Consider the following 20,864-nt stretch of genomic DNA (forward strand, 5'->3'; position numbering starts at 1 on the left):
TGGCGCTGGAGCGGTGCTTTAAATCTAATGGTCACATAGCAAAATTCCTTACAGATTCTGAAAAAAATTGAGCTACAAGTAAAGCTGCTTTCACAAGCCATTCGAAGTGTATGATGAAAGTATACAGTATGTTTGAAGCATTTCTTGCCGAAAATTTGGACAGATTTCTCAGATCTATTGAACTATGTCGCTCATAGGCTACTATGTTGAAAAAGCGTATAGCGCAAACTATAATTTACTGTTTGCTTCTGCAAAGAAGAGTGCCTCAAAGGCTATTCTATTCTATGTAGCCAAAAACAAGGATATATCAGCCCAATGGAGGCCAAAAGTGCACTCAATGCATCGAGTTAATTGGGGCCTATGAATATTTTTAAGGTTTGCGCTGAGAGCTTTGCAAACACAATGTAATTCCATCCTAAGAACCACATAGCTAGCTGACCAATAGCCAGAAATCAAATATATAGTTACCATATCTAGGGCAACATTAAGCAATTCAAACTACTGCTTAAAGAAGTTATCCACTACCCTAACTTATTTCATTTTTTATTCATGAATCTTTGCCATTATATGCCATTAAGTGCATCTATACTCTTACTATAGTAATTTAAACCTTTTATCATGCAGATAGCACCACTTGGTATCTGCAGCTGCAGTTCTGATGTTTTTACATTATCACATTTTCTCTCCTGGCTTACTGTGATCTATTACTAGATGTTCCATCATGCATTGCAGTAGCCTGTGCTCCAGCACTTGGCACAACCCTTCCTTCTCCATCCTGTGCTGCTGAAGATATTGTGAGATACCAACTATCAGAGCAGCCCAGGGTAGACACCAGTCCATCTGGCAATTGTTATGCAAATGTTGTCGCTTTTCAGCTTTCCAGGTCAGTGGTTGAATTATCTAAACCCTGTACTAGTGAAGTGCTGAGATATGTATTTCAAAAGCAAAGGTGTCAGGTCAGGGGCCCCTAGACTGGCCCTCAGACTCGAGACCCTGCACTGTCCCTTATCTCGGAGGTAGGCTTTATGTTAGCCAGGTCCGAGCCCCTAGCATGACCCTGACTCCTGTCTGAGCCATAATCTTACTCCCCATCTCCCTAAACCCAATAATGAAACCCCACAAAATGACACGGACAAGGGAGAATGGAAACTCATACACACTGCACTCAAAACACGCAGGAGAGACGATATGTGTACAGGGAAGCAAAGAAAATGGGAATGAAGTAACGCACAACAGGGGAACGTTCACACCACTCAATATCGCAACAAAGATCCCCATTAAAAGGTTCATCCACAAGACCGGTATTGCTTGGAGCTAAAGCCAGAGCTATAATCGGCACTGAGTAGTGATATCCAGGATCTTATATAGGAAGTAGATGACTTTGATTGGAAGTTGGCAGACTGAGTTCTTAGCAGAGTTCCCCAGGTCAGCAGGAATTAACTCCTGCAGGACTGAGGAACAGAGCACATTAAACAGCCGATGCCCAGCTCTGGCTGAACAACTAGGAGACATCAGGTTGCCTGTCAGGCTCTGCAGTGTGAACAGAGCCTGACACCTCCATGAAACCTAATGAGTCTGGACCTGAACACAGCATGACACCCCTACTGTAACTGCTGAATGAAACTGTCAGCTCAGCTTGTGTCAGACTAATTGGGGTTCACTTCAAAACGTCTATATCCACCGTCAGGAGCGCACTGACAACTTTCTTTCATTTGGTCTGATTTCTATGCTGGAAAAGGAAGTTTCAGACATAACAGTTAGAGGAGGAAGAATAATCTGCATAACAATCCAGTACTATGTGAGCCCTGCTGAGATGCGCTTATAGAAGCTACTGTATATATCCAATGCAAGCATATTACAAACTGGATTGTTTTGAAGAGCTATGACATATGGCAAGGGGGTGAAAAAATAGTACAAAACCTCTTTAACAAGGGAGATCTAAGATTTTTTTCACTTGGGATAAAGATTATATTTGTTGTCACTCCCCCGCAAAGTGAAAAATAATTTTACAATCTTTCTTTACAGCATACACAACTGACTAACATTTCTGTCACATACCAGTGCCAATAAATTATCCACTGATTTAGAAGTGCCTAACTTGTATTCAGTAACCTCCTGGGCTCCCCCTAGTGGGTGCTTCATGCAGCCAGAATTTTTTTCAATTTATCTTTGTGTTTAAGTAAATGTTTTAAAACTTCCAATCAGAGAAACAGAGCTCCAAACCTTGGATTTATATATAAATAAATTAACAAATCATTTAAGACCTACAAAACATGGCGAATGGTGGCATTAAAAAAGTTTTCCAGTTTCAAAAATCCAATGTCCTGAGGCACAGTTTGTTTTTAAAAAGAAGTTGTACTTTACTCACCTTAACTTGATCCAGCGATGAGTCTCCATCACAGCTCCTGGAGTTTGTTAAGTCTAGACCACTGACAACATGAAACACCAACAAAGGAAAACCAAAACAAATAGCTGGAGTAAAAAGTACATTTTGTTAAATAAATTAAAAGGACAGGGTACAGGAATAGTAAATAAAGGGCAACAGAATACAGCAGAAGAGGTTAAAATTGCAACCCTAAATAGCCTCAATGTAGCCCATGCCTCTAACACCAGGGAGTAGGCTAAGTTAATAACACATGTGACTCATATACCCCTGATGATATAGAGACATAGGATAGAGATAAAGTGCGGTAATAAAGTAATGTAATTCTATCAACAAAGTGTCAATGATTGAAGGAGTAAAAAGTTCAACATACCAAGTGGCATCTCCTCCTGCCAATTCTGGCTCCAAGTTCCTTACGCGCGTTTCGGCTACAAAGCCTTCGTCATGGGGTGTGCACTGACAACATGTTGACAGCGCTGCAGCCAATCAATGAGTACAGCGTCTCTGCCTGAGTAGACGATTTGAGTCACTCAGAACTGCTAAGCTCACTGATTGGCTGCAACGTTGTCGACGGGAAGAGCAGCAGAGACTCAGTGCTGGACCAGAGGAGGGTGAGTAAAGCACAGTTTGTTTGTTTTTTAAACAAACAAACTGCAGCCAGAAAGAGTTAGAAAACATTAAACCCCTTTAAATCATCATGCTGTTCCTCACCTGAAAAGCAGTTGTTTGCAGCTTTTGCAATCCATTTTCTAGTCTTTCCATTTTCTGAACGAGCTCATTTCTCTTCTTTTCCAGAAGATTCCAGTATAGTTTAATCAGTTCCAGGAAACTCTTTGGCGTTGTGTAGTTATAATGCTTTTCATTCTGCTGGTATTTTACACTGACTTCATTCACACTTGTATGTGCAAATGTTATAAACTGGCTGATGGAATTTTTCACTTGAGCCTGAAATAGCAATAGAGGAAGAACATGAATAAATCAGCATTTGTATCTGATGAAATGCGGGTTGGCAATGCTCGATAGACATGTGCATGTTACTGTTGGCGTTACAATATGCAGCGACAGAACTTCATGTAATTTCATCTTGTCACAATTTCATCTAAATGTATTTTCTAATGTAGAATCTCCATAAAGGAAGGTTCCGTCTGAGAAAAATAGTCCAATTATGCTAATCAGGGTCTGATCAGAGTGAGATACGTTTTTCTTTTAGGTGGTAAAGAAAAAAAGATTTTTTTTTCCACTCTGGACTGTACTTGGATGTCATCGATTTTTTTTTCACGGACCCATTGACTTGAATGACCGAGTGTCATTCGAGTCTCAAAGGCAAATCGTGCATGCTACAATTTTTTTCCTCGGACCACTCGGTTCAAAGCAAAAAATAGACATCTGCACTGCCTCATTGAAAAACATTGGTCCGTATGCGATCTGATTTTTTGTCGGATAGAACTCGGACCGAAATTGTGATTGAGGTTCCCATATAAAAATTATTCTCACCTGTTCTCCATTCCTGTGATGTCCTTACCTGCTTCTTGCAGTCTGCAGGCACACAGACCTCTCCGTGAACTCATCTGGTGCACATAGCTGCCGCTGCTGTCATGGCTTTACTGCAGTTGAATGCTTTGCGGTGCCGTAAAGCATTCAACTGCAGTAAAGCGCTGACAGCAGCAGCGGCTCTGTGCACTGGATAAGATGATCGAGGGGTCTATGTGTGTGTGTGTGTGTGAACAACGGCATAATAGGGGACAAGAAGGGGACCGGAATGAGGACATTACTAAAGGATGGTCACATTGCTGCAGGGCACATTACTAAAGGATGGGCACATTACTGCAGGGCACATTACCAAAGGATGGGCACAATATTGCAGGTCACATTTTATGGGGCAGAAGGATGGGCACGTTACTAAAGGATAGGCATATTACTGCAGGACATATTACTAAAGGATGGGCACATTACTGCAGGACACATTACTAAAGGATGGGCACATTACTGCAGGGCACATTACTAAAGAATGGGCACATTACTGCAGGATACATTACTAAAAGATAGGCACATTACTGCAGGGCACAATATTATGAGGCAGAAGGATGGGCACATTACTGCAGGACACATTACTAAAGGATGGGCACATTACTGAAGGGCACATTACTAAAAGATGGGCACATTACTGCAGGGCACATTACTAAAAGATGGGCACATTACTGCAGGGCACATTACTAAAAGATGGGCACATTACTGCAGGGCACATTATTAAGGGGCAGAAGGATGGGCACATTACTATAGGGCAGAAAGATGGGAACATTACATTTTATTGGTATATATATTTTTTTTTTAAAATTTACCAGTAGCTTCTGCATTTCCACCCTAGGCTTATACTCGAGTCAATAAGGTTTCCCAGTCTTTTGTGGTAAAATTAGGGGCCTCAGCTTATACTCGGGTACATACGATAATTGTTTTTTTTTTCTACCAATCTGTCAAAAGCTCCTATGCAGACCTATGTGTCATAATGGTAACAGATATCATATAATCTGTGTGTAGTCTGAGCTCGCAGTGCTATTGCCAATCATCTAGTCACTACTTCTTACTAATCTCTGAACATTTTTTTTGCACTTTTTTGAACAGAACTAAAAGTGCTGCATACATTTTTTGTTAAGGTAAAATAAAAAGAGATAAAATGGGGGAAAAACTACAGTAAATAGGACCCTTCTTTTTTCTGTTTAATTAAGTATCCTCATGTACTTTATTTACCGGCATTGAGCGCGGCTATTTTCTACTTATGTACTGAATGACGGATTTCTTGTATGTCGTGGCGTTCTATAGTAATCATTCAAGGTGGCTCCCCTGCTTTGCATAGCAAATGGATTTTCACAGTTGTCACAATGATGGACAGCAAAAGAATGATTGCAACAACCGTCTCTGCTTGTTATTACATACAATAGCCCAGTAGGAACCACGATCTGTGGGAGAGACAAACGGTGTCCCACTCTGGAACATATTAAGTTTGTCTCCAAGACACACATGGCTTCACTAGGGTGTCTCACCTCATTCATAATAGATGCTAATCTTTTCAGGGCTGAATGATGACAACACTTCCTGCCCTTCACGGAATTACAGCTAGGTTTTATCAAAGGACTCAAACAGCCTGCTAATTAGACTAATTCCTTTTGTCATGAATTATTTATTTTCGTTGGTAACTGATCACTGTGACATTAATGGGTTATGCTCAACTTGGTTCTTCCACAGTGAAAACGCTGAAAGGAGACTGTATGGAAAAAAAAAAGTGATGTATTTTGTGCTCCAGGTAACTGATCATTCTATTTTTTTTTTAAAAAATGTTTGTTTTTTTTATTATTATTAATAATAATAATAATAATAATAGTAAAATATTAGAGCTAAAAAAAAATCTCCAAAACTAAATTAAAAATAGGAAAATATTAGAGCTAAAAAATCGCCAAAACTAAATTCTAATGCCTTTAATTTGAAGAACATGAAAGAGCAAAAATTAAAGAATACAAAGATCAAGAAATGATCGATAAAAAATAAATATATACTGGCTAAACGCTTAATAAAATTAACGGTACACTGGAAACAACAGATAACAGAACAGTGACAGCCAAGATATGAAGTGAGAATCATATAGTACAAGCAAATTAGCTATTTCCATCAGACCAACGGTGGTTTCATCAGATCATAAAGGGAAAGAATAGTGTAAAACCAAGTAAAAGAGAAACAATACTATTGTGGAAGGATTTTTGGGAAAATCAAAATGACTAACAAAAGTGAAAAATGGATCAAAAAATTTGACAACAGTTTCTTTAAAAAAAGTCATATGGAAGAGCTAATTTGAACAACTGAAATGATGAAAGTCATGTAAAGAGTAAAAAATTGAACATTATCATGTAGCAGAGTGACAGAGTGGGAACACCTAGGCTGACCTCCATATTGAGGACCATGCGCTGTCCCTTAGCTAAGAGGTACGCTTGATGGTAGCACGTTCTGAGTCGCCAGAATGACCCCAAATCCTTTCCAAGCCCTGGTATAACTCCCTTCCCCCTCCTCCACCCAATGGGTGAGCCATGACCGTAGACACAAACCCCACAACAAAACACGGACAACCAAAACTTGTACACACAGCAAGCAAACACAAAGGAGTGACAATATGTACACAGGGGAAAATAAGATAAAAAGGGGAAAGTAAACTGACAATCGGGAAACTTCCACACCGCATAAGAAAAACACCACAGATCACCAAAGAGGATTGCCACAATAAGACAGTAATCGCTGCACAAGCTGGAGCTATTATTGGTGCAGACTGAAAGAAACCGGTACCTTAAATAGGAAGGGGACAGCTGCACATGGCAATTAGCAATCTGAGCTCCTAGTTCCTGCTCACCAGTCGGTAGGAATTAACTCCTGCAGAGCTGTAGACCAGTGAATCTGAATCAGCCAACGCCATGCTCTGGATCAATAACTTTGAAGCATCAGGTTGCCTGTCAGACTCTGTAGCGTGAACAGAGTCCCATGCCTCTGTACCACCAAGTGCGAGCAGAGTCGAACATCGCATGACATCATCAGGTAAAGATTAACTGATACCTGACCAGACTACAACCAACCAACATTGGCCAAAAATGTTAACAACATTCTACAGAACACCAAAATTGAGGGTTGGTTAACAACTGGCAAAACCTACCTAATACAAAAAGATCCATCAATAGAGACAACACCTGGAAACTACAGGCCAATAACATGTCTGACAACAGTGTTCAAACTGCTCACTGGTGTAGTGGCTGATAATATTCAGGATTATTATAAAGTAAATAATATTTTACCAGTACAACAAAATGGAACCAAAAAGAAGAGAAGGGGCACAAAGGAGAGCTGCAAAAGTAGAAAAAAAATCTGCGCACTATCTGGATTGTCTACAAAAAGGCATTCAATTCATGGCATCATAGCTGAATCGTCAAATGTTTAGAAAAAACTGGTGTTTCAGAAAAAGCAATAAAAATTTAAGATAGAACTGATGGTCAGAAATTAAAAAAGTTTTAAAATTATTCGGATATGTAGATGTCATAAGGGCAATTTTCCATTTCTTTTTGTCCTTCCCAGCTATACAAATCTTCTGGACTGCAGTGAAGAGCATAATCGGTTTGGTCACTGGTCATATGTAGGAGGGTGAAGTATGGTTGTTGTTTACCCCCATGAAGATATCAGTGGTTTTATTGCTAATGTATGATGAGTTATTTGATGTAGTTGTTTCTTGTATGCAGTACTGCTTACAACCACCAGATGCCACTCTTCCCTGGTTCCCTTTGGTATGGACCTACAGTTAGGTCCAGAAATATTTGGACAGTGACACAAGTTTTGTTATTTTAGCTGTTTACAAAAACATGTTCAGAAATACAATTATATATATAATATGGGCTGAAAGTGCACACTCCCAGCTGCAATATGAGAGTTTTCACATCCAAATCGGAGAAAGGGTTTAGGAATCATAGCTCTGTAATGCATAGCCTCCTCTTTTTCAAGGGACCAAACGTAATTGGACAAGGGACTCTAAGGGCTGCAATTAACTCTGAAGGCGTCTCCCTCGTTAACCTGTAATCAATGAAGTAGTTAAAAGGTCTGGGGTTGATTACAGGTGTGTGGTTTTGCATTTGGAAGCTGTTGCTGTGACCAGACAACATGCGGTCTAAGGAACTCTCAATTGAGGTGAAGCAGAACATCCTGAGGCTGAAAAAAAAGAAAAAATCCATCAGAGAGATAGCAGACATGCTTGGAGTAGCAAAATCAACAGTCGGGTACATTCTGAGAAAAAAGGAATTGACTGGTGAGCTTGGGAACTCAAAAAGGCCTAGGCGTCCATGGATGACAACAGTGGTGGATGAACGTCGCATACTTTCTTTGGTGAAGAAGAACCCGTTCACAACATCAACTGAAGTCCAGAACACTCTCAGTGAAGTAGGTGTATCTGTCTCTAAGTCAACAGTAAAGAGAAGACTCCATGAAAGTAAATACAAAGGGTTCACATCTAGATGCAAAGCATTCATCAATTCCAAAAATAGACAGGCCAGAGTTAAATTTGCTGAAAAACACCTCATGAAGCCAGCTCAGTTCTGGAAAAGTATTCTATGGACAGATGAGACAAAGATCAACCTGTACCAGAATGATGGGAAGAAAAAAGTTTGGAGAAGAAAGGGAACGGCACATGATCCAAGGCACACCACATCCTCTGTAAAACATGGTGGAGGCAACGTGATGGCATGGGCATGCATGGCTTTCAATGGCACTGGGTCACTTGTGTGTATTGATGACATAACAACAGACAAGAGTAGCCGGATGAATTCTGAAGTGTACCGGGATATACTTTCAGCCCAGATTCAGCCAAATGCCGCAAAGTTGATCGGACGGCGCTTCATAGTACAGATGGACAATGACCCCAAGCATACAGCCAAAGCTACCCAGGAGTTCATGAGTGCAAAAAAGTGGAACATTCTGCAATGGCCAAGTCAATCACCAGATCTTAACCCAATTGAGCATGCATTTCACTTGCTCAAATCCAGACTTAAGACGGAAAGACCCACAAACAAGCAAGACCTGAAGGCTGCGGCTGTAAAGGCCTGGCAAAGCATTAAGAAGGAGGAAACCCAGCGTTTGGTGATGTCCATGGGTTCCAGACTTAAGGCAGTGATTGCCTCCAAATGATTCGCAACAAAATATTGAAAATAAAAATATTTTGTTTGGGTTTGGTTTATTTGTCCAATTACTTTTGACCTCCTAAAATGTGGAGTGTTTGTAAAGAAATGTGTACAATTCCTACAATTTCTATCAGATATTTTTGTTCAAACCTTCAAATTAAACGTTACAATCTGCACTTGAATTCTGTTGTAGAGGTTTCATTTGAAATCCAATGTGGTGGCATGCAGAGCCCAACTCGCGAAAATTGTGTCACTGTCCAAATATTTCTGGACCTAACTGTATGTAGTGCATAGACTGGAAACGTCATGGCAGGGGTTAACTACACAGCCAGCCCACAGTGGGGTGGATTAAGAGAACTGATAAAAGGAGATGTAGTTTCCTGTTTGAGGGAGTAGTGCATGTAGTGTGAGAGAGAACACAAAGCAGAGGAAGGCAGAAGTAAAAGGAGTACATGAGACCAGGATGAGAATGCAAAGGTTAACTCTCCAAAAGTGACAGGTAAGGGGACCCCTACCAGTAACGTGTGAGTAGTGTGGAGACAAAGGGGACCTTGAGAGAGATAAGGCCGACCGGATGAGGACACTAGCTCAATGAGCAACCCTGAGAAGTAGCAATGCAGTGCTAGAGCTGAGCAGTCATAGCGTTACACCTGGACCCGTATGACCAATTACCAGTAGTATGAAGCACCAACAAATATCCCCTTTTTCTGCGGAGGCTTCTGTGATTGAGAATAAGGATGTGCTTAATACCCATGCTGAAGAGCCGGTCTATGTTGGAGTCAAGAACGTAAGAACAATGTCTTGTAAAAACCTGTTTTTGAAGTTATTTCCAAGTAAAGTGAAAGATGTTTTTAAACGCTGTTGTGGACTCTCTCTGAACGACCCTAAATGCAGCCGTACCACAATATGTGTAAGGGAGGAGAAACAGGAGCCCTCAGGCCTAGAGGTACCGGTCCAGAGGCGGAATGTGGTCACACACCCCCTCCATTGTCTATAGCATGCTGGGACAAGGAGAGCAAGGCCCTCTACCATAACTATCGACCTGAGGACATTCACACATATACGAAAAATGGGTCATGTTTCTTCTTTAGCTTTGCGAGACGTCTGCTTCTTCCTATCAACACTCTCGCTTAAGGCTTTCAGTGATGTCTGTCAAAGCCTGCATTACTTTGCTTTGGAAGACAACTAATCCGCCTAGTATGTCCCTCTGGACTTCCAAGGTCAGTGACTTAATGTACATGGAAGAACTGATGGCTTCTCTTTACAATAGATATGACACTGTCTATAAAACATGGTTTTACTGGATGGAGTTTCAAAGCTCTAGAGAATATGGATACGGCTTTCTTTTTGATACCGCTACTTGACTGCGTTTTCAGATCGAGGTTGGTTGGTTACCTAGGGACATCAAGTTATTCCCTTGCCCTCTTCTCCTTACTCTTCTCGCCTTCCAACCCATTCTTTCTTTTTTCTTTCTGCCTTGCTTTCTTCTAGTTTTCTAATATGATTCTTATTTTCTTATTAAAGAGAAAATTTAGGGAGACTAATTATTTCTTTGAGGAACGTCATTCACATTGCGACTGTACAATTTTTTTGAAGGTTCTCTGTAATTCCATTTACTGTTTGTCATGTTATACTATTGTAATATGACAGCTTACGTCATTATTGTAATTATGGTTTGATAATTTCATTTATGCCATGTTATTGCTTCTCACTTATATAAAGAATAAAGAAATGAAAGAAAAATAAATAAAGCTTTGGACTGGTCAGCATTCAAAGGGGTATCTTTCAGAGTGACTAATTTTCACCTCTGGTTATCATTGCCATGATCAGAAAATCTGATACTGAAATTCAATCGTTGACCAATACTGTAAGAATATTCAGTACAGATATTTCATTGGAATATAGCCTTTAAAAATATGTTTATTCAAAAGAGAAAATGAGAAAAAGAAGGCACTGAAATGCCAAATGGCCAAATTAGTAAGAACAAGGTGAAGCCTTTAATCTGGGCTTATAAATACACACGTGGTCAAAATTGTTGGTACCACTCGTTTAATGAAAGAAAAACCCACAATGGTCACAGAAATAACTTGAATCTGACAAAAGTAATAATAAATGAAAAATCTATGAAAATGAATAAATGAAAGTCAGACATTGCTGCTTTTCTGCTTCCACAGAATTTAAAAAAAAATAAAACTCACGAAATCGGCCTGGACAGAAATGATGGCGCCCTCCTCCTCCTCCTCCTAAGCCTCCTTAACTTAATATTTTGTTGCACAACCTTTCGAGGCAATTACTGCAATAAAAACAATTCCTGTAGCGGTCAATGAGACTTCTGCTCCTCCCGACAGGTATTTTGGCGACTCTTCAAGAACAAACTGCTCCAGTTGTCTGGTGTTTGAAGATTGCCTTTTCCAGACGACATGTTTCAGCTCTTTCCATAGATGCTTAATAGGATTTAGGTCAGGTCTCATAGAAGCCACTTCAGAATATTCATATGTTTTCCTTTTAGCTATTCTTGGGTGTTTTTAGCTTTGTGTTTTGGGTCATTATCCTGTTGCAAGACCCATGACCTGCGACTGAGACCAAGCTTTCTGACACTGGGCAGCAAATTTCTCTCTAGAATCCCTTGATAGTCTTGAGATTTCATTGTACCTTGCACAGATTCAAGACACCCTGAGCCAGATGCAGCATAGCAGCCCCAGAACATAACAGAGTCTCCTCCATGTTTCACAGTAGGGACAGTGTTCTTTTAATGATATTGATATTGAAAAAGTTCTATTTTTGTCTCATCTGTCCATAGGACATTTTCCCAGAAGCTTTGTGGCTTGTCCACATGTAGTTTGGCAAATTCCAGTCTGGCTTTTTTATGTTTTGTTTTGTTTTTTTTCAACAATGGTGTCATGGTGCAATCTGACACTGAAGTTCCTTGAGCTTGAAATGCACCTTTAATCTCTTTTTTTCTGGGCTCTTTTGTTACTATTCGTATTATCTGTATCTTTGATTTGTCATCAATTTTCCTTATGTGGCCACATCCAGGGAGGTTGGCTACAGTCCCATGGAGCTTACATTTCTAAATAATATGTGCAACTATAGTCACAGGAACATGAAACTGCTTGGAGATGGTCTTATAACCTTTACCTTTAACATGCTTGTCTATAATTTTATTTCTAATCTCCTGAGACAACTCTTTCCTTTGCTTCCTCTGGTCCATGTTGAGAGTGGTAGACACCAGGTCACCAAACAAGACTGTGAGTATCTGTAGCCCTATATACAGGTCCCCTGACTGATTACAAGATTGTAGACACCTGTGATGCTAATCAGTGGACATACCTTGATTTAACATGTCCCTTTTGTCACATTATTTTCAGGGGTACCATCATTTCTGTCAAGGCTTATTTTATGAGATTTATTTTTAAAAAATTCTGTAGAAGCATGGTTGAAAAGCAATGTCTGACTTTAATTTGTTCATGTTCATAGATTTATATTTTATTATTACTTTTGTCATATTCAAGTTATTTCTGTGACCATTGTGGGTTTTTCTTTCATTAAGCTTGTCTATAATTTTCTTTCTAATCTCCTGAGACAACTCTTTCCTTCGCTTCCTCTGGTCCATGTTGAGAGTGGTAGACACCAGGTCACTAAACAGCACAGTGAGTATCTGTAGCCTTATATACAGGTCCACTGACTGATTACAAGAGTGTAGACACCTGTGATGCTAATCAATGGACATACCTTGATTTAACATGTCCCTTTTGTCACATTATTTTCAGGGGTACCATCATTTCTGTCCAGGCTTATTTTATGAGATTTATTTTTTAAAAAATTCTGTAGAAGCATGGTTGAAAAGCAATGTCTGACTTTCATTTGTTCATGTTCATAGATTTATAATCTATTATTACTTTTGTCATATTCAAGTTATTTCTGTGACCATTGTGAGTTTTTCTTTCATTAAATGAGGGGTGCCAACAATTTTGACCATGTGTGTAGAACACAAAAATAAAGAAACCAAAGGGCTAGCTGATAAAGAACAGAAGATTAAAATGATTGCCATAAAAACCAGGATTTAAAAGTTTTCTGGTGATATCAAGGTCAGACTGTGCAAGAAATCGGATGAAAAAGACGACGATGTGCCTAGTTCATGTGAAAAAAAATTGCAAAGATTGACTACAAACAGCGACATAATACTGTAGTAAAAATGAAATAAATAACATAAAGTGAGAAAACTACCAGCTCACCACTAATAAAACTGGTGGTTGTGTACGGAGAAGAAAAAGTAATAAAAATGGACATGTGAAAATATTATGGGGACATTTGCATACAAATGGACTAGTATTGGGCCACACCTTACTAACCATCATCAACAAAACGAAGGTGTGGATTGTTGACGTTGCAAAACCAAGAGATAGCAAGGTCAATGCAACAGAAACGGAAAGGCAGAAAAAGACCTGAAAATTGACCTTTCCCAGTTGCTGATTGACATCCTAAAAAAGTGGAAATTCAGCTCTTGATTTAGATGTGATTGCAAATGCATGGTCTCCCTCCACTGGAATATATGTGAGTTATGGAAACCTACAGTATGGGAGGGAGGAATCATCAAGACTGGCATTTCACACAGCAATCTTGAACCAGAATCCCACTGGAGTAAAGCTGGTTGTACACAAGCTCCAATTCATCAATGCTGGTTTTTTTTTGCTTCTTTTTAGTGGATTTAGGGGGGCTTTACACGTTGTGACATCGCTAGCAATTGCTAGCGATGTCCAACGCGATAGCACCCGCCCCCATCGCACATGCGATATGTGGTGATTGCTGCCGTAGCGATCATTATCGCTACGGCAGCTTCACACGCACATACTTGCTCGGCGACGTCGTTGTGACTGCCGAACAATCCCTCCTTCAAGGGGGAGGTGCGTTCGGCGTCACTGCGACGTCACTAATCGGCCGGCCAATAGAAGCGGAGGGGCGGAATGAGCGGGACATAACATCCTGCCCACCTTCTCCCTTCCGCATTGCCGTCGGGACGCAGGTAAGGAGATGTTTGTCGCTCCTGCAGTTTTACACACAGCGATGTATGGAGCTGCAGGAACGACAAACAACATCGTACCTGCGGTCGACCTGACATTATGAAAATGAACGACGTTACACAGATCAGCGATATTGTACGCTTCTGTGCTCGTTTATTGTCACACCTAGGATTTACATGTTGCGATGTCGCTACCGGCGCTGGATGTGCGTCACTAACGATGTGACCCCGACGATATATCGGTAGCGTGTCGCAACGTGTAAAGCCCCCCTTAGTATTAATCAAGATGTTTTGTGCCACTTTTTAAGTTGTCTTTTTTTTTTTAAACTTCTTTCTTTATTTACCCTCAACAACTGTCCTCATTCAGATAATGTAGACGGGTTCAAGAAATTAGACTTTTACCAAATGTGACATTTTTTTGGGCACATCACCCTCCAGTGCCTGCCAACCCTACCAGAGGAAGTTCCTGGAGGAGTCTTTAATTTGGCCCTTTTGATTCTTTTCGAAGGATTTGTAACTTTTGGTTCTAAGATTTGTTATCGTCAAATAAAAGTGCATTTTTTTTAATTTTGTGCCAAATTCATGAACCACATCTTGAAGAATTTGTTGCAAAAAAATTGTCAGTGAACAAATTCAAACAAAGAAAAATGACTTCAATGTATAGAGCCTGCAGAATAGCTGATGGAGAAACATTTATTCTTTCATCAGTTATCTGTCTCGACCTCCCAGTATGCAAGAAGGTTTGGCTTGGCCAACCTTTCTTTTGCTTTCAGAGGGGCGAGCAGAGAAAGCCGCTGCCAGATGGCAGCACCTTATGTCATGAAGAACAAAAGAGTCATGTCTTAAGATTCCATCTGTACAAACCATATACCCCTGTAAATCATTTTTTGGGGAGAAAGACCATAGGCTCCTATCTCAATTTGACTATTAGGTCATCCTGATGATATTGGCGGGTTCAGCTGCTGTAGTAAAATGTGCATGGGGGTCTTAAGATGTGTTACATTTATTAAGAGGCGCAGTTCACTTAGTAAATTTGTGGCATCTTTTTGTAGCCATAGATTTCTGCTACAATGTAGACCAGTTTTCTTGCATACAGAAGATGTCCCATGACTGTGTGGGTGGCCCGGGGCTCAGTGCTTAGCAGTGCAGTCTTGCAGCACTGGGGTCCTGGGTTCAGATCCCACCAAGGACGACATCTGCAAAAAGGTTTTAATATTAGAGAGTGTAGGTACTGTCCCGAGTGGGTACACCTTGTCGCGGTGGGATGGCTTTACGCTTTTCTGATCAAAAATAGTGTTTACTTAGTACCCTATGTTTATTTATATGCATTATGCTTCTATTTAGTTACACCACGGTATATGTTCATATTATTTTCTTCTTTGGTATTTTATCTGCAAGAAGTTTGTATGTTCTCCCAGTGTTTGCATGGGTTTCCTCCAGGTTCTTCAGTTTCCTCCTACACTCCAAAGACCATACTGCTAAAGACTCCAGATTGGAACCCCAATGGGGACAGTGATGCTGATGTATGAACTTCTGAATTGTAAATTGCTGCGGAATATGTTGGCGCGATATCAAAATAAAGATTATAATTATTAATTAAAAGGCTTCCCACCACTAAAATACAGCAAGATCTTTTGGGGACTTTATTACAATAACAACATACCTCCCCCACCATATTCCTACTGAACCAAACCTAGAGGTCCAAAAAATCGTAGTAATCTAATGGTCCGTTTTATAGAACCACAGTGGATCCAGGTTTTTCAGTTGTAGCCAGCCACATATAGCCATATTAAAAAATCCTACAATTTATATAATTTACACCAGCACTAGTTTGTCCTACTTGACCGCAATACAATATTTCCAACATAACAAAACATCTCTAAATGAAAGTACTAAAAAAGTTTAATAAAACTGTCAGGCAAAGTCAGGCAAGAGGAAGTACAAGAATTTCAGTCAAGAAATAAGTGCACTTTATGTTCAGGAAATGTTTGCAATTATTGTAAATATATTTTGCAGTAGGGGGGTTCACAAAAAATAAGAATCAAAAGTATATATTATACCAGCATGGTGTATGTGAAACCCCAGGCAGCCTGCAACTTGGAAAGAATACCCAGGAGGCTTCTGTTCAGGTTTGACTCCTAAATAACCCTATAAAAGCTTGAATGAACTCAACACAAACAACGCATTCAGCTGCGGCAGAAGTTATTCGTAAAGTAGGACATAATTGATGCCATTATTCAAAAGTAATTGGTAAAAAAAAAAGCTTTGAAATGTGCCAGTCAATAGCAAAGAAGTAATAAAATATTAATACAATACAAATATATTTTTTATACATTTTTTAACATGGTCCTGGGGCGTCTAGCTTTTTGGAGAATTCTGAATTCATTTAGGCAAATGTTCTTGTGAGGGAGATTACAAGAATAGTTTTTAGTACATTTAAAATAAACACCCCCTTATTCTTCAGCTGTTTATAAACTGAATTGTGCATTAGTCTCCAACAAACCAGAAAAAAAAAAGACATAAAAGTGAATCAGGTTGATGATAATTATTTGGTACAATCAAGGAAGCCATTTTATGCATGGCACTGTTAAAGTGGCACTGATGTTTTGTCATTTTTATGTGTCACCAATGTAGTATGTGTCAGTAGCAGCAGACACTGTTATAAGGAGTGCTTATGAAGCTGGCACTGTTATGAGGGGCACTGATGTAGCTGGCACTATTATGAGAGGCATTGCTGCAGCTGTACACATTGCCTAATCTTGTATTCCAGCATAGAGTTCAATGACTTCACCTGAGGTCACAGCTGGGGTTCCCATGTTCCCCCAGGTGTGACCTGAAGTGAACTCATTGAACTCAGTGACCTCACCTCAGGTGAAGTCATTGAACTCAAAGGGCGGATTGCCAGATTAGAATTAGAATGTGTGCACATTGACTATTTGGGTGCAGACATTTCTGCACCAAATATGCATCACCTGGCAAAAAAATGCATCAAAACCACATCAAAACGCATGCGGTTTTAGTGCATTTTTTTGCCAGAAGATGTAGATTTGGTACAGATATGTCTGCAACCAAATACTTAATATGCACGCATTACCTAATCTGGTAATATAGCACTGAGTTCAATGAGTTCATCTGAGGTGAGGTCACTGAGTTCAATGAGTTTACCTAAGGTCAGTTCACCTCAGGTCAAACCTGGGGTCCCATAACCCCAGCTTTGACCTCAGGTTGTCATGAACTCTATGCCGGAATACCAGATTAAGCAATGTGTGCACTCTGAGTATTTGGGTGCAGACATTTCTGCACCAAATCTGCATCTCCTGGCAAAAAACGCATCTAAACCGCATGCTTTTTCATGTGGTTTCAGTGTGTTTTCTGCCAGGAGATGCAGAATTGGTGTAGATATGTCTGTACCCAAATACTCAATGTTGATAATATTGATAATTAGTGTTATTTAGAGTTATATCATTAGAACGAAAATGAGCCATATATTAAATACTTACATCAATTCCATCTAATTTCTGGATAAAGCTGCTGCTGACAGATTGCAAGGCAGCTGGAGGCCATGAGTGGAACCAGTCTATGGCAGTACAATTCACCAAGGCTGGGAATTTTCTTGCTCTAGTCCTTAATGTGAATCCCACGGGTGAAAAGCACAGCACTACCTGGAATATATAAAATACAAAGACCTATTAGTAGTAAAAACTACTACTAAGAAGTAGTCGTCTCTATTTTAAAAGGTAATATTGCCAAAAACATTTGTTTTCTATCATAGATATGAGAAGTGTGGGCACAATTGGGTTAATAATAACATAATATATTATTGCTCTTATAGGACTAAATTTCTTATAGATATGTGCTCTGGGTCTTAGGGGTACTTTGCACGCTGCGACATGGCTACTGCGATATCGTCGGGGTAAAATCGAAAGTGACGCACATCCGGCGCCGGTAACGACGTCGCAACGTGTAAAGCCTATATGCGCCGATAAATGATTGCAAAAGCGTCGAAAATCGGTGACCTGTGTAGCGTCGGTCATTTTCATAATGTCGCACCAATAGGAGATACGATGTTGTTCCTCGTTCCTGCGGCAGCACACATCGCCGTGTGTGAAGCCGCAGGAGCGAGGAACATCTCCTTACCTGCCTCCACCGGCTATGCGGAAGGAAGGAGGTGGGCGGGATGTTTACGTCCCGCTCATCTCCGCCACTCTGCTTCTATTGGCCGCCTGCCGTGTGACGTCGCTGTGATGCCGCATGACCCGTCCCTTAGGAAGGAGGCAGGTCGCCGGCCAGAGCGACGTTGCAGGGCAGGTAAGTGCGTGTGAAGCTGCCGTAGCGATAATGTTCGCTACGGCAGCTATCACAAGATATCGCATGTGCGACGGGGGCGGGAACTATCACGCTCGGCATCGCTAGCCGATGCTAGCGATGTCACAACATGCAAAGTACCCCTAAAGGTAAGTGACTGGCTGATGACTATACTTAGATACAGTATATAATGCTATGTATAAACCATTAATCCAAAATTGACTATAATTGCAACTTTCTATCCACAGTCATGGCGCCAAAAAAAGCTATCCAGCACAAACGAAAATCTAATCTTCCAGGAAGGGAAACCCCATGTGTCACAAATGGGTGTGTAACAGATGGCCAGGAGACACAGGAAACCCTATGCAGACCCTAAGTCTGGGGTCCATGAGCTCACTCTCACACCCAGAGGTATCCTTAAAGGTAAGGGAGGTCCGGGCCCCTGACCTGGCTCTAACTCCTGTCCTGGTCCTGATGACCAAATCCCCACCACCCACACCACCCAGGAGACTGACCAGGATGGAGATCCCAACCCCCCCCGCCCCCCAACAATTAAAAAGAGACAGGGATAAAATAAAACCTCATACACACCTAAAACCTGCACCAGAATCAGCCAAGGATATATAGGAAGTGATAACAAGGGAAAGGAGATAGTATAAAAACAAACACTTGCACAAACTGCAGCAGACAGCAACAGCAATAACCACCACGTCTTATCTGCTCCCAAGCTAGCTCCTAACTGAATAGAATAACCAGCAACAAGTCCAGGAAGCAGAGGGCTTATATCCAGGCTGGAAGTGATTAACTGCTGCCAGCTGAGTAAGTCTGCTGCTGCACCAGAGAAGGAATTAACTCTTAAGGTGCTCGAAGGAAAAAACTAAATTTAAAGTGCATGTGAGTCTCCTGCCTCCAGGGAATGTGCATGCTGTACAGGTCCCTCCGGGAATACACTTAGGGCATGCAGCTCACCTGCTCTGCTCTTAAAGGATTGGAACGCTATTTCCTGGAAGTGCCTCTCAGGCTATCGCTGAGAGGCACTAGGTACTTAAGGCATCCGGCCACTATGGGAGGTGCCTGAGCAACATTGTCAGGTAGTTAGTCCTTGTCGACCGAGCTAGCTAGTTGTCAGGTCCTGTTGCCTTCTGTCCACCTACCCATACCTGTCCCCTGTCCCGGCTGTAACCTCTGTACCCGCCTGTCCACCTAGTGGTCCTCTCTGCCTCAGCTGTCCTGGCTATACCTGTCAATGCTAGAAACTCTGCCAGTCCGCCGAGTGGTCCTGTCTGCCTCAGCCCCCCCAGCCGTACCTGGCAGCATTAAAGACTCTGCCAGCCTGTACCTGAGTCTGTCTGTACCTGAGCCTGTTTCTGTCCTGAGGATCAGCTTCACACAGTCCTGGTCACTGCCCTGGGAGTGGCACCTGGCGCCTGGTTCGGTTGGCATTTAGTCAAGCCCCTCTCACTTCAGGGTAAGATCGGGTCCCCCTGTGGTCCAGGGGGCCACTCCCACTCACCGCCTCGCCACACAGTTTAGAGTGGCCTTCTATTGTGGTCAGCCTAAGGCACACCTGTGCAATAATCATGCTGTCTAATCAGCATCTTAATATGCCACACCTGTGAGGTGGATGTGCGGCGCCGCAGAGACTGTGTTGGCTCGTCCTTACTGGCGGCGGCGCCTAGTGCTTAGACGCCAATGGTCATTAAAACCCTCATCATCCACCCGGGGCCCAGTCCACCTGTGTGGAGCGACACCATTCCAGCTGCCATAACACCTGCCCCGGCGAAGAACTTAGCAGCGGCGGAAACTCCCTGGCCGCATACCACAGGTGGCATCACGACAAACTTTTCCAAATACCCCGCTTCCCCCACCATTTACTGTATGCCTCGGGGCAATGGAACAGGGCAAGGCCACCCCGTCACAACGCCTGACTCAACCTCAAACGGCCCGGCGACGAGTAGGTTAACCACCTGCCCCGTGGGGTGCTACAGATGGATTATCTTTGCAAAAGGATAAGTTCTCAGTAACACAGATTTAGGCCTCCTTCACACTCACGTACCGGAGACACGCACACACATAAACCTAGGTATTCCTATGGTGTCGGACACACGTAAGTATTTGCGAACGGAACGTGTGTCCGTTCCGTACTTACGTGTGTCCGTGTGTTTCTCACGCCGACATGTCCGTTTTCTCTCCGGCATCACGGGTGTCACACGGAACACAAACGTGTCACAAGTAACACACACTGACCACACGGATGTGTTCCATGTGACACGCACTGGAGAGAAGATATGTGTCTGTGAGAAAGAAAAACAAAACATTACTTACCTTCTCCTGCCCTCCTGCTGTCACTTGCTGCCGACCGCCGCTCATTATGCTAATTGAATATTCACTTCACTGCAGCCGGAAGCAGCAGCAGCGGGGAGTCTGCAGGGCTGGAGACCGAAGATCAGCACCACGGACAGCT

At 41.7% G+C, this 20,864-nt stretch overlaps 1 protein-coding gene across 1 annotated transcript in view; it reads right to left on the reverse strand.

The window, feature by feature from the left end:
* The window catches only part of LOC142245878 (dynein axonemal heavy chain 11-like), a 519,159-nt gene that overhangs the window by 266,214 nt on the left and 232,081 nt on the right, over positions 1-20,864 (reverse strand). Inside the window, exons 44-45 of the mRNA XM_075318873.1 lie at positions 17,596-17,757; positions 3,095-3,328 (exon numbers count right to left, since the gene is read on the reverse strand). Of these exons, the coding sequence (XP_075174988.1) occupies positions 3,095-3,328; positions 17,596-17,757 (396 nt within the window). The remainder of the gene's footprint in view (positions 1-3,094; positions 3,329-17,595; positions 17,758-20,864) is intronic.

Source organism: Anomaloglossus baeobatrachus, chromosome 7, assembly GCF_048569485.1.
Source record: "Anomaloglossus baeobatrachus isolate aAnoBae1 chromosome 7, aAnoBae1.hap1, whole genome shotgun sequence".
In the NCBI taxonomy this organism is placed as follows: domain Eukaryota; kingdom Metazoa; phylum Chordata; class Amphibia; order Anura; family Aromobatidae; genus Anomaloglossus; species Anomaloglossus baeobatrachus.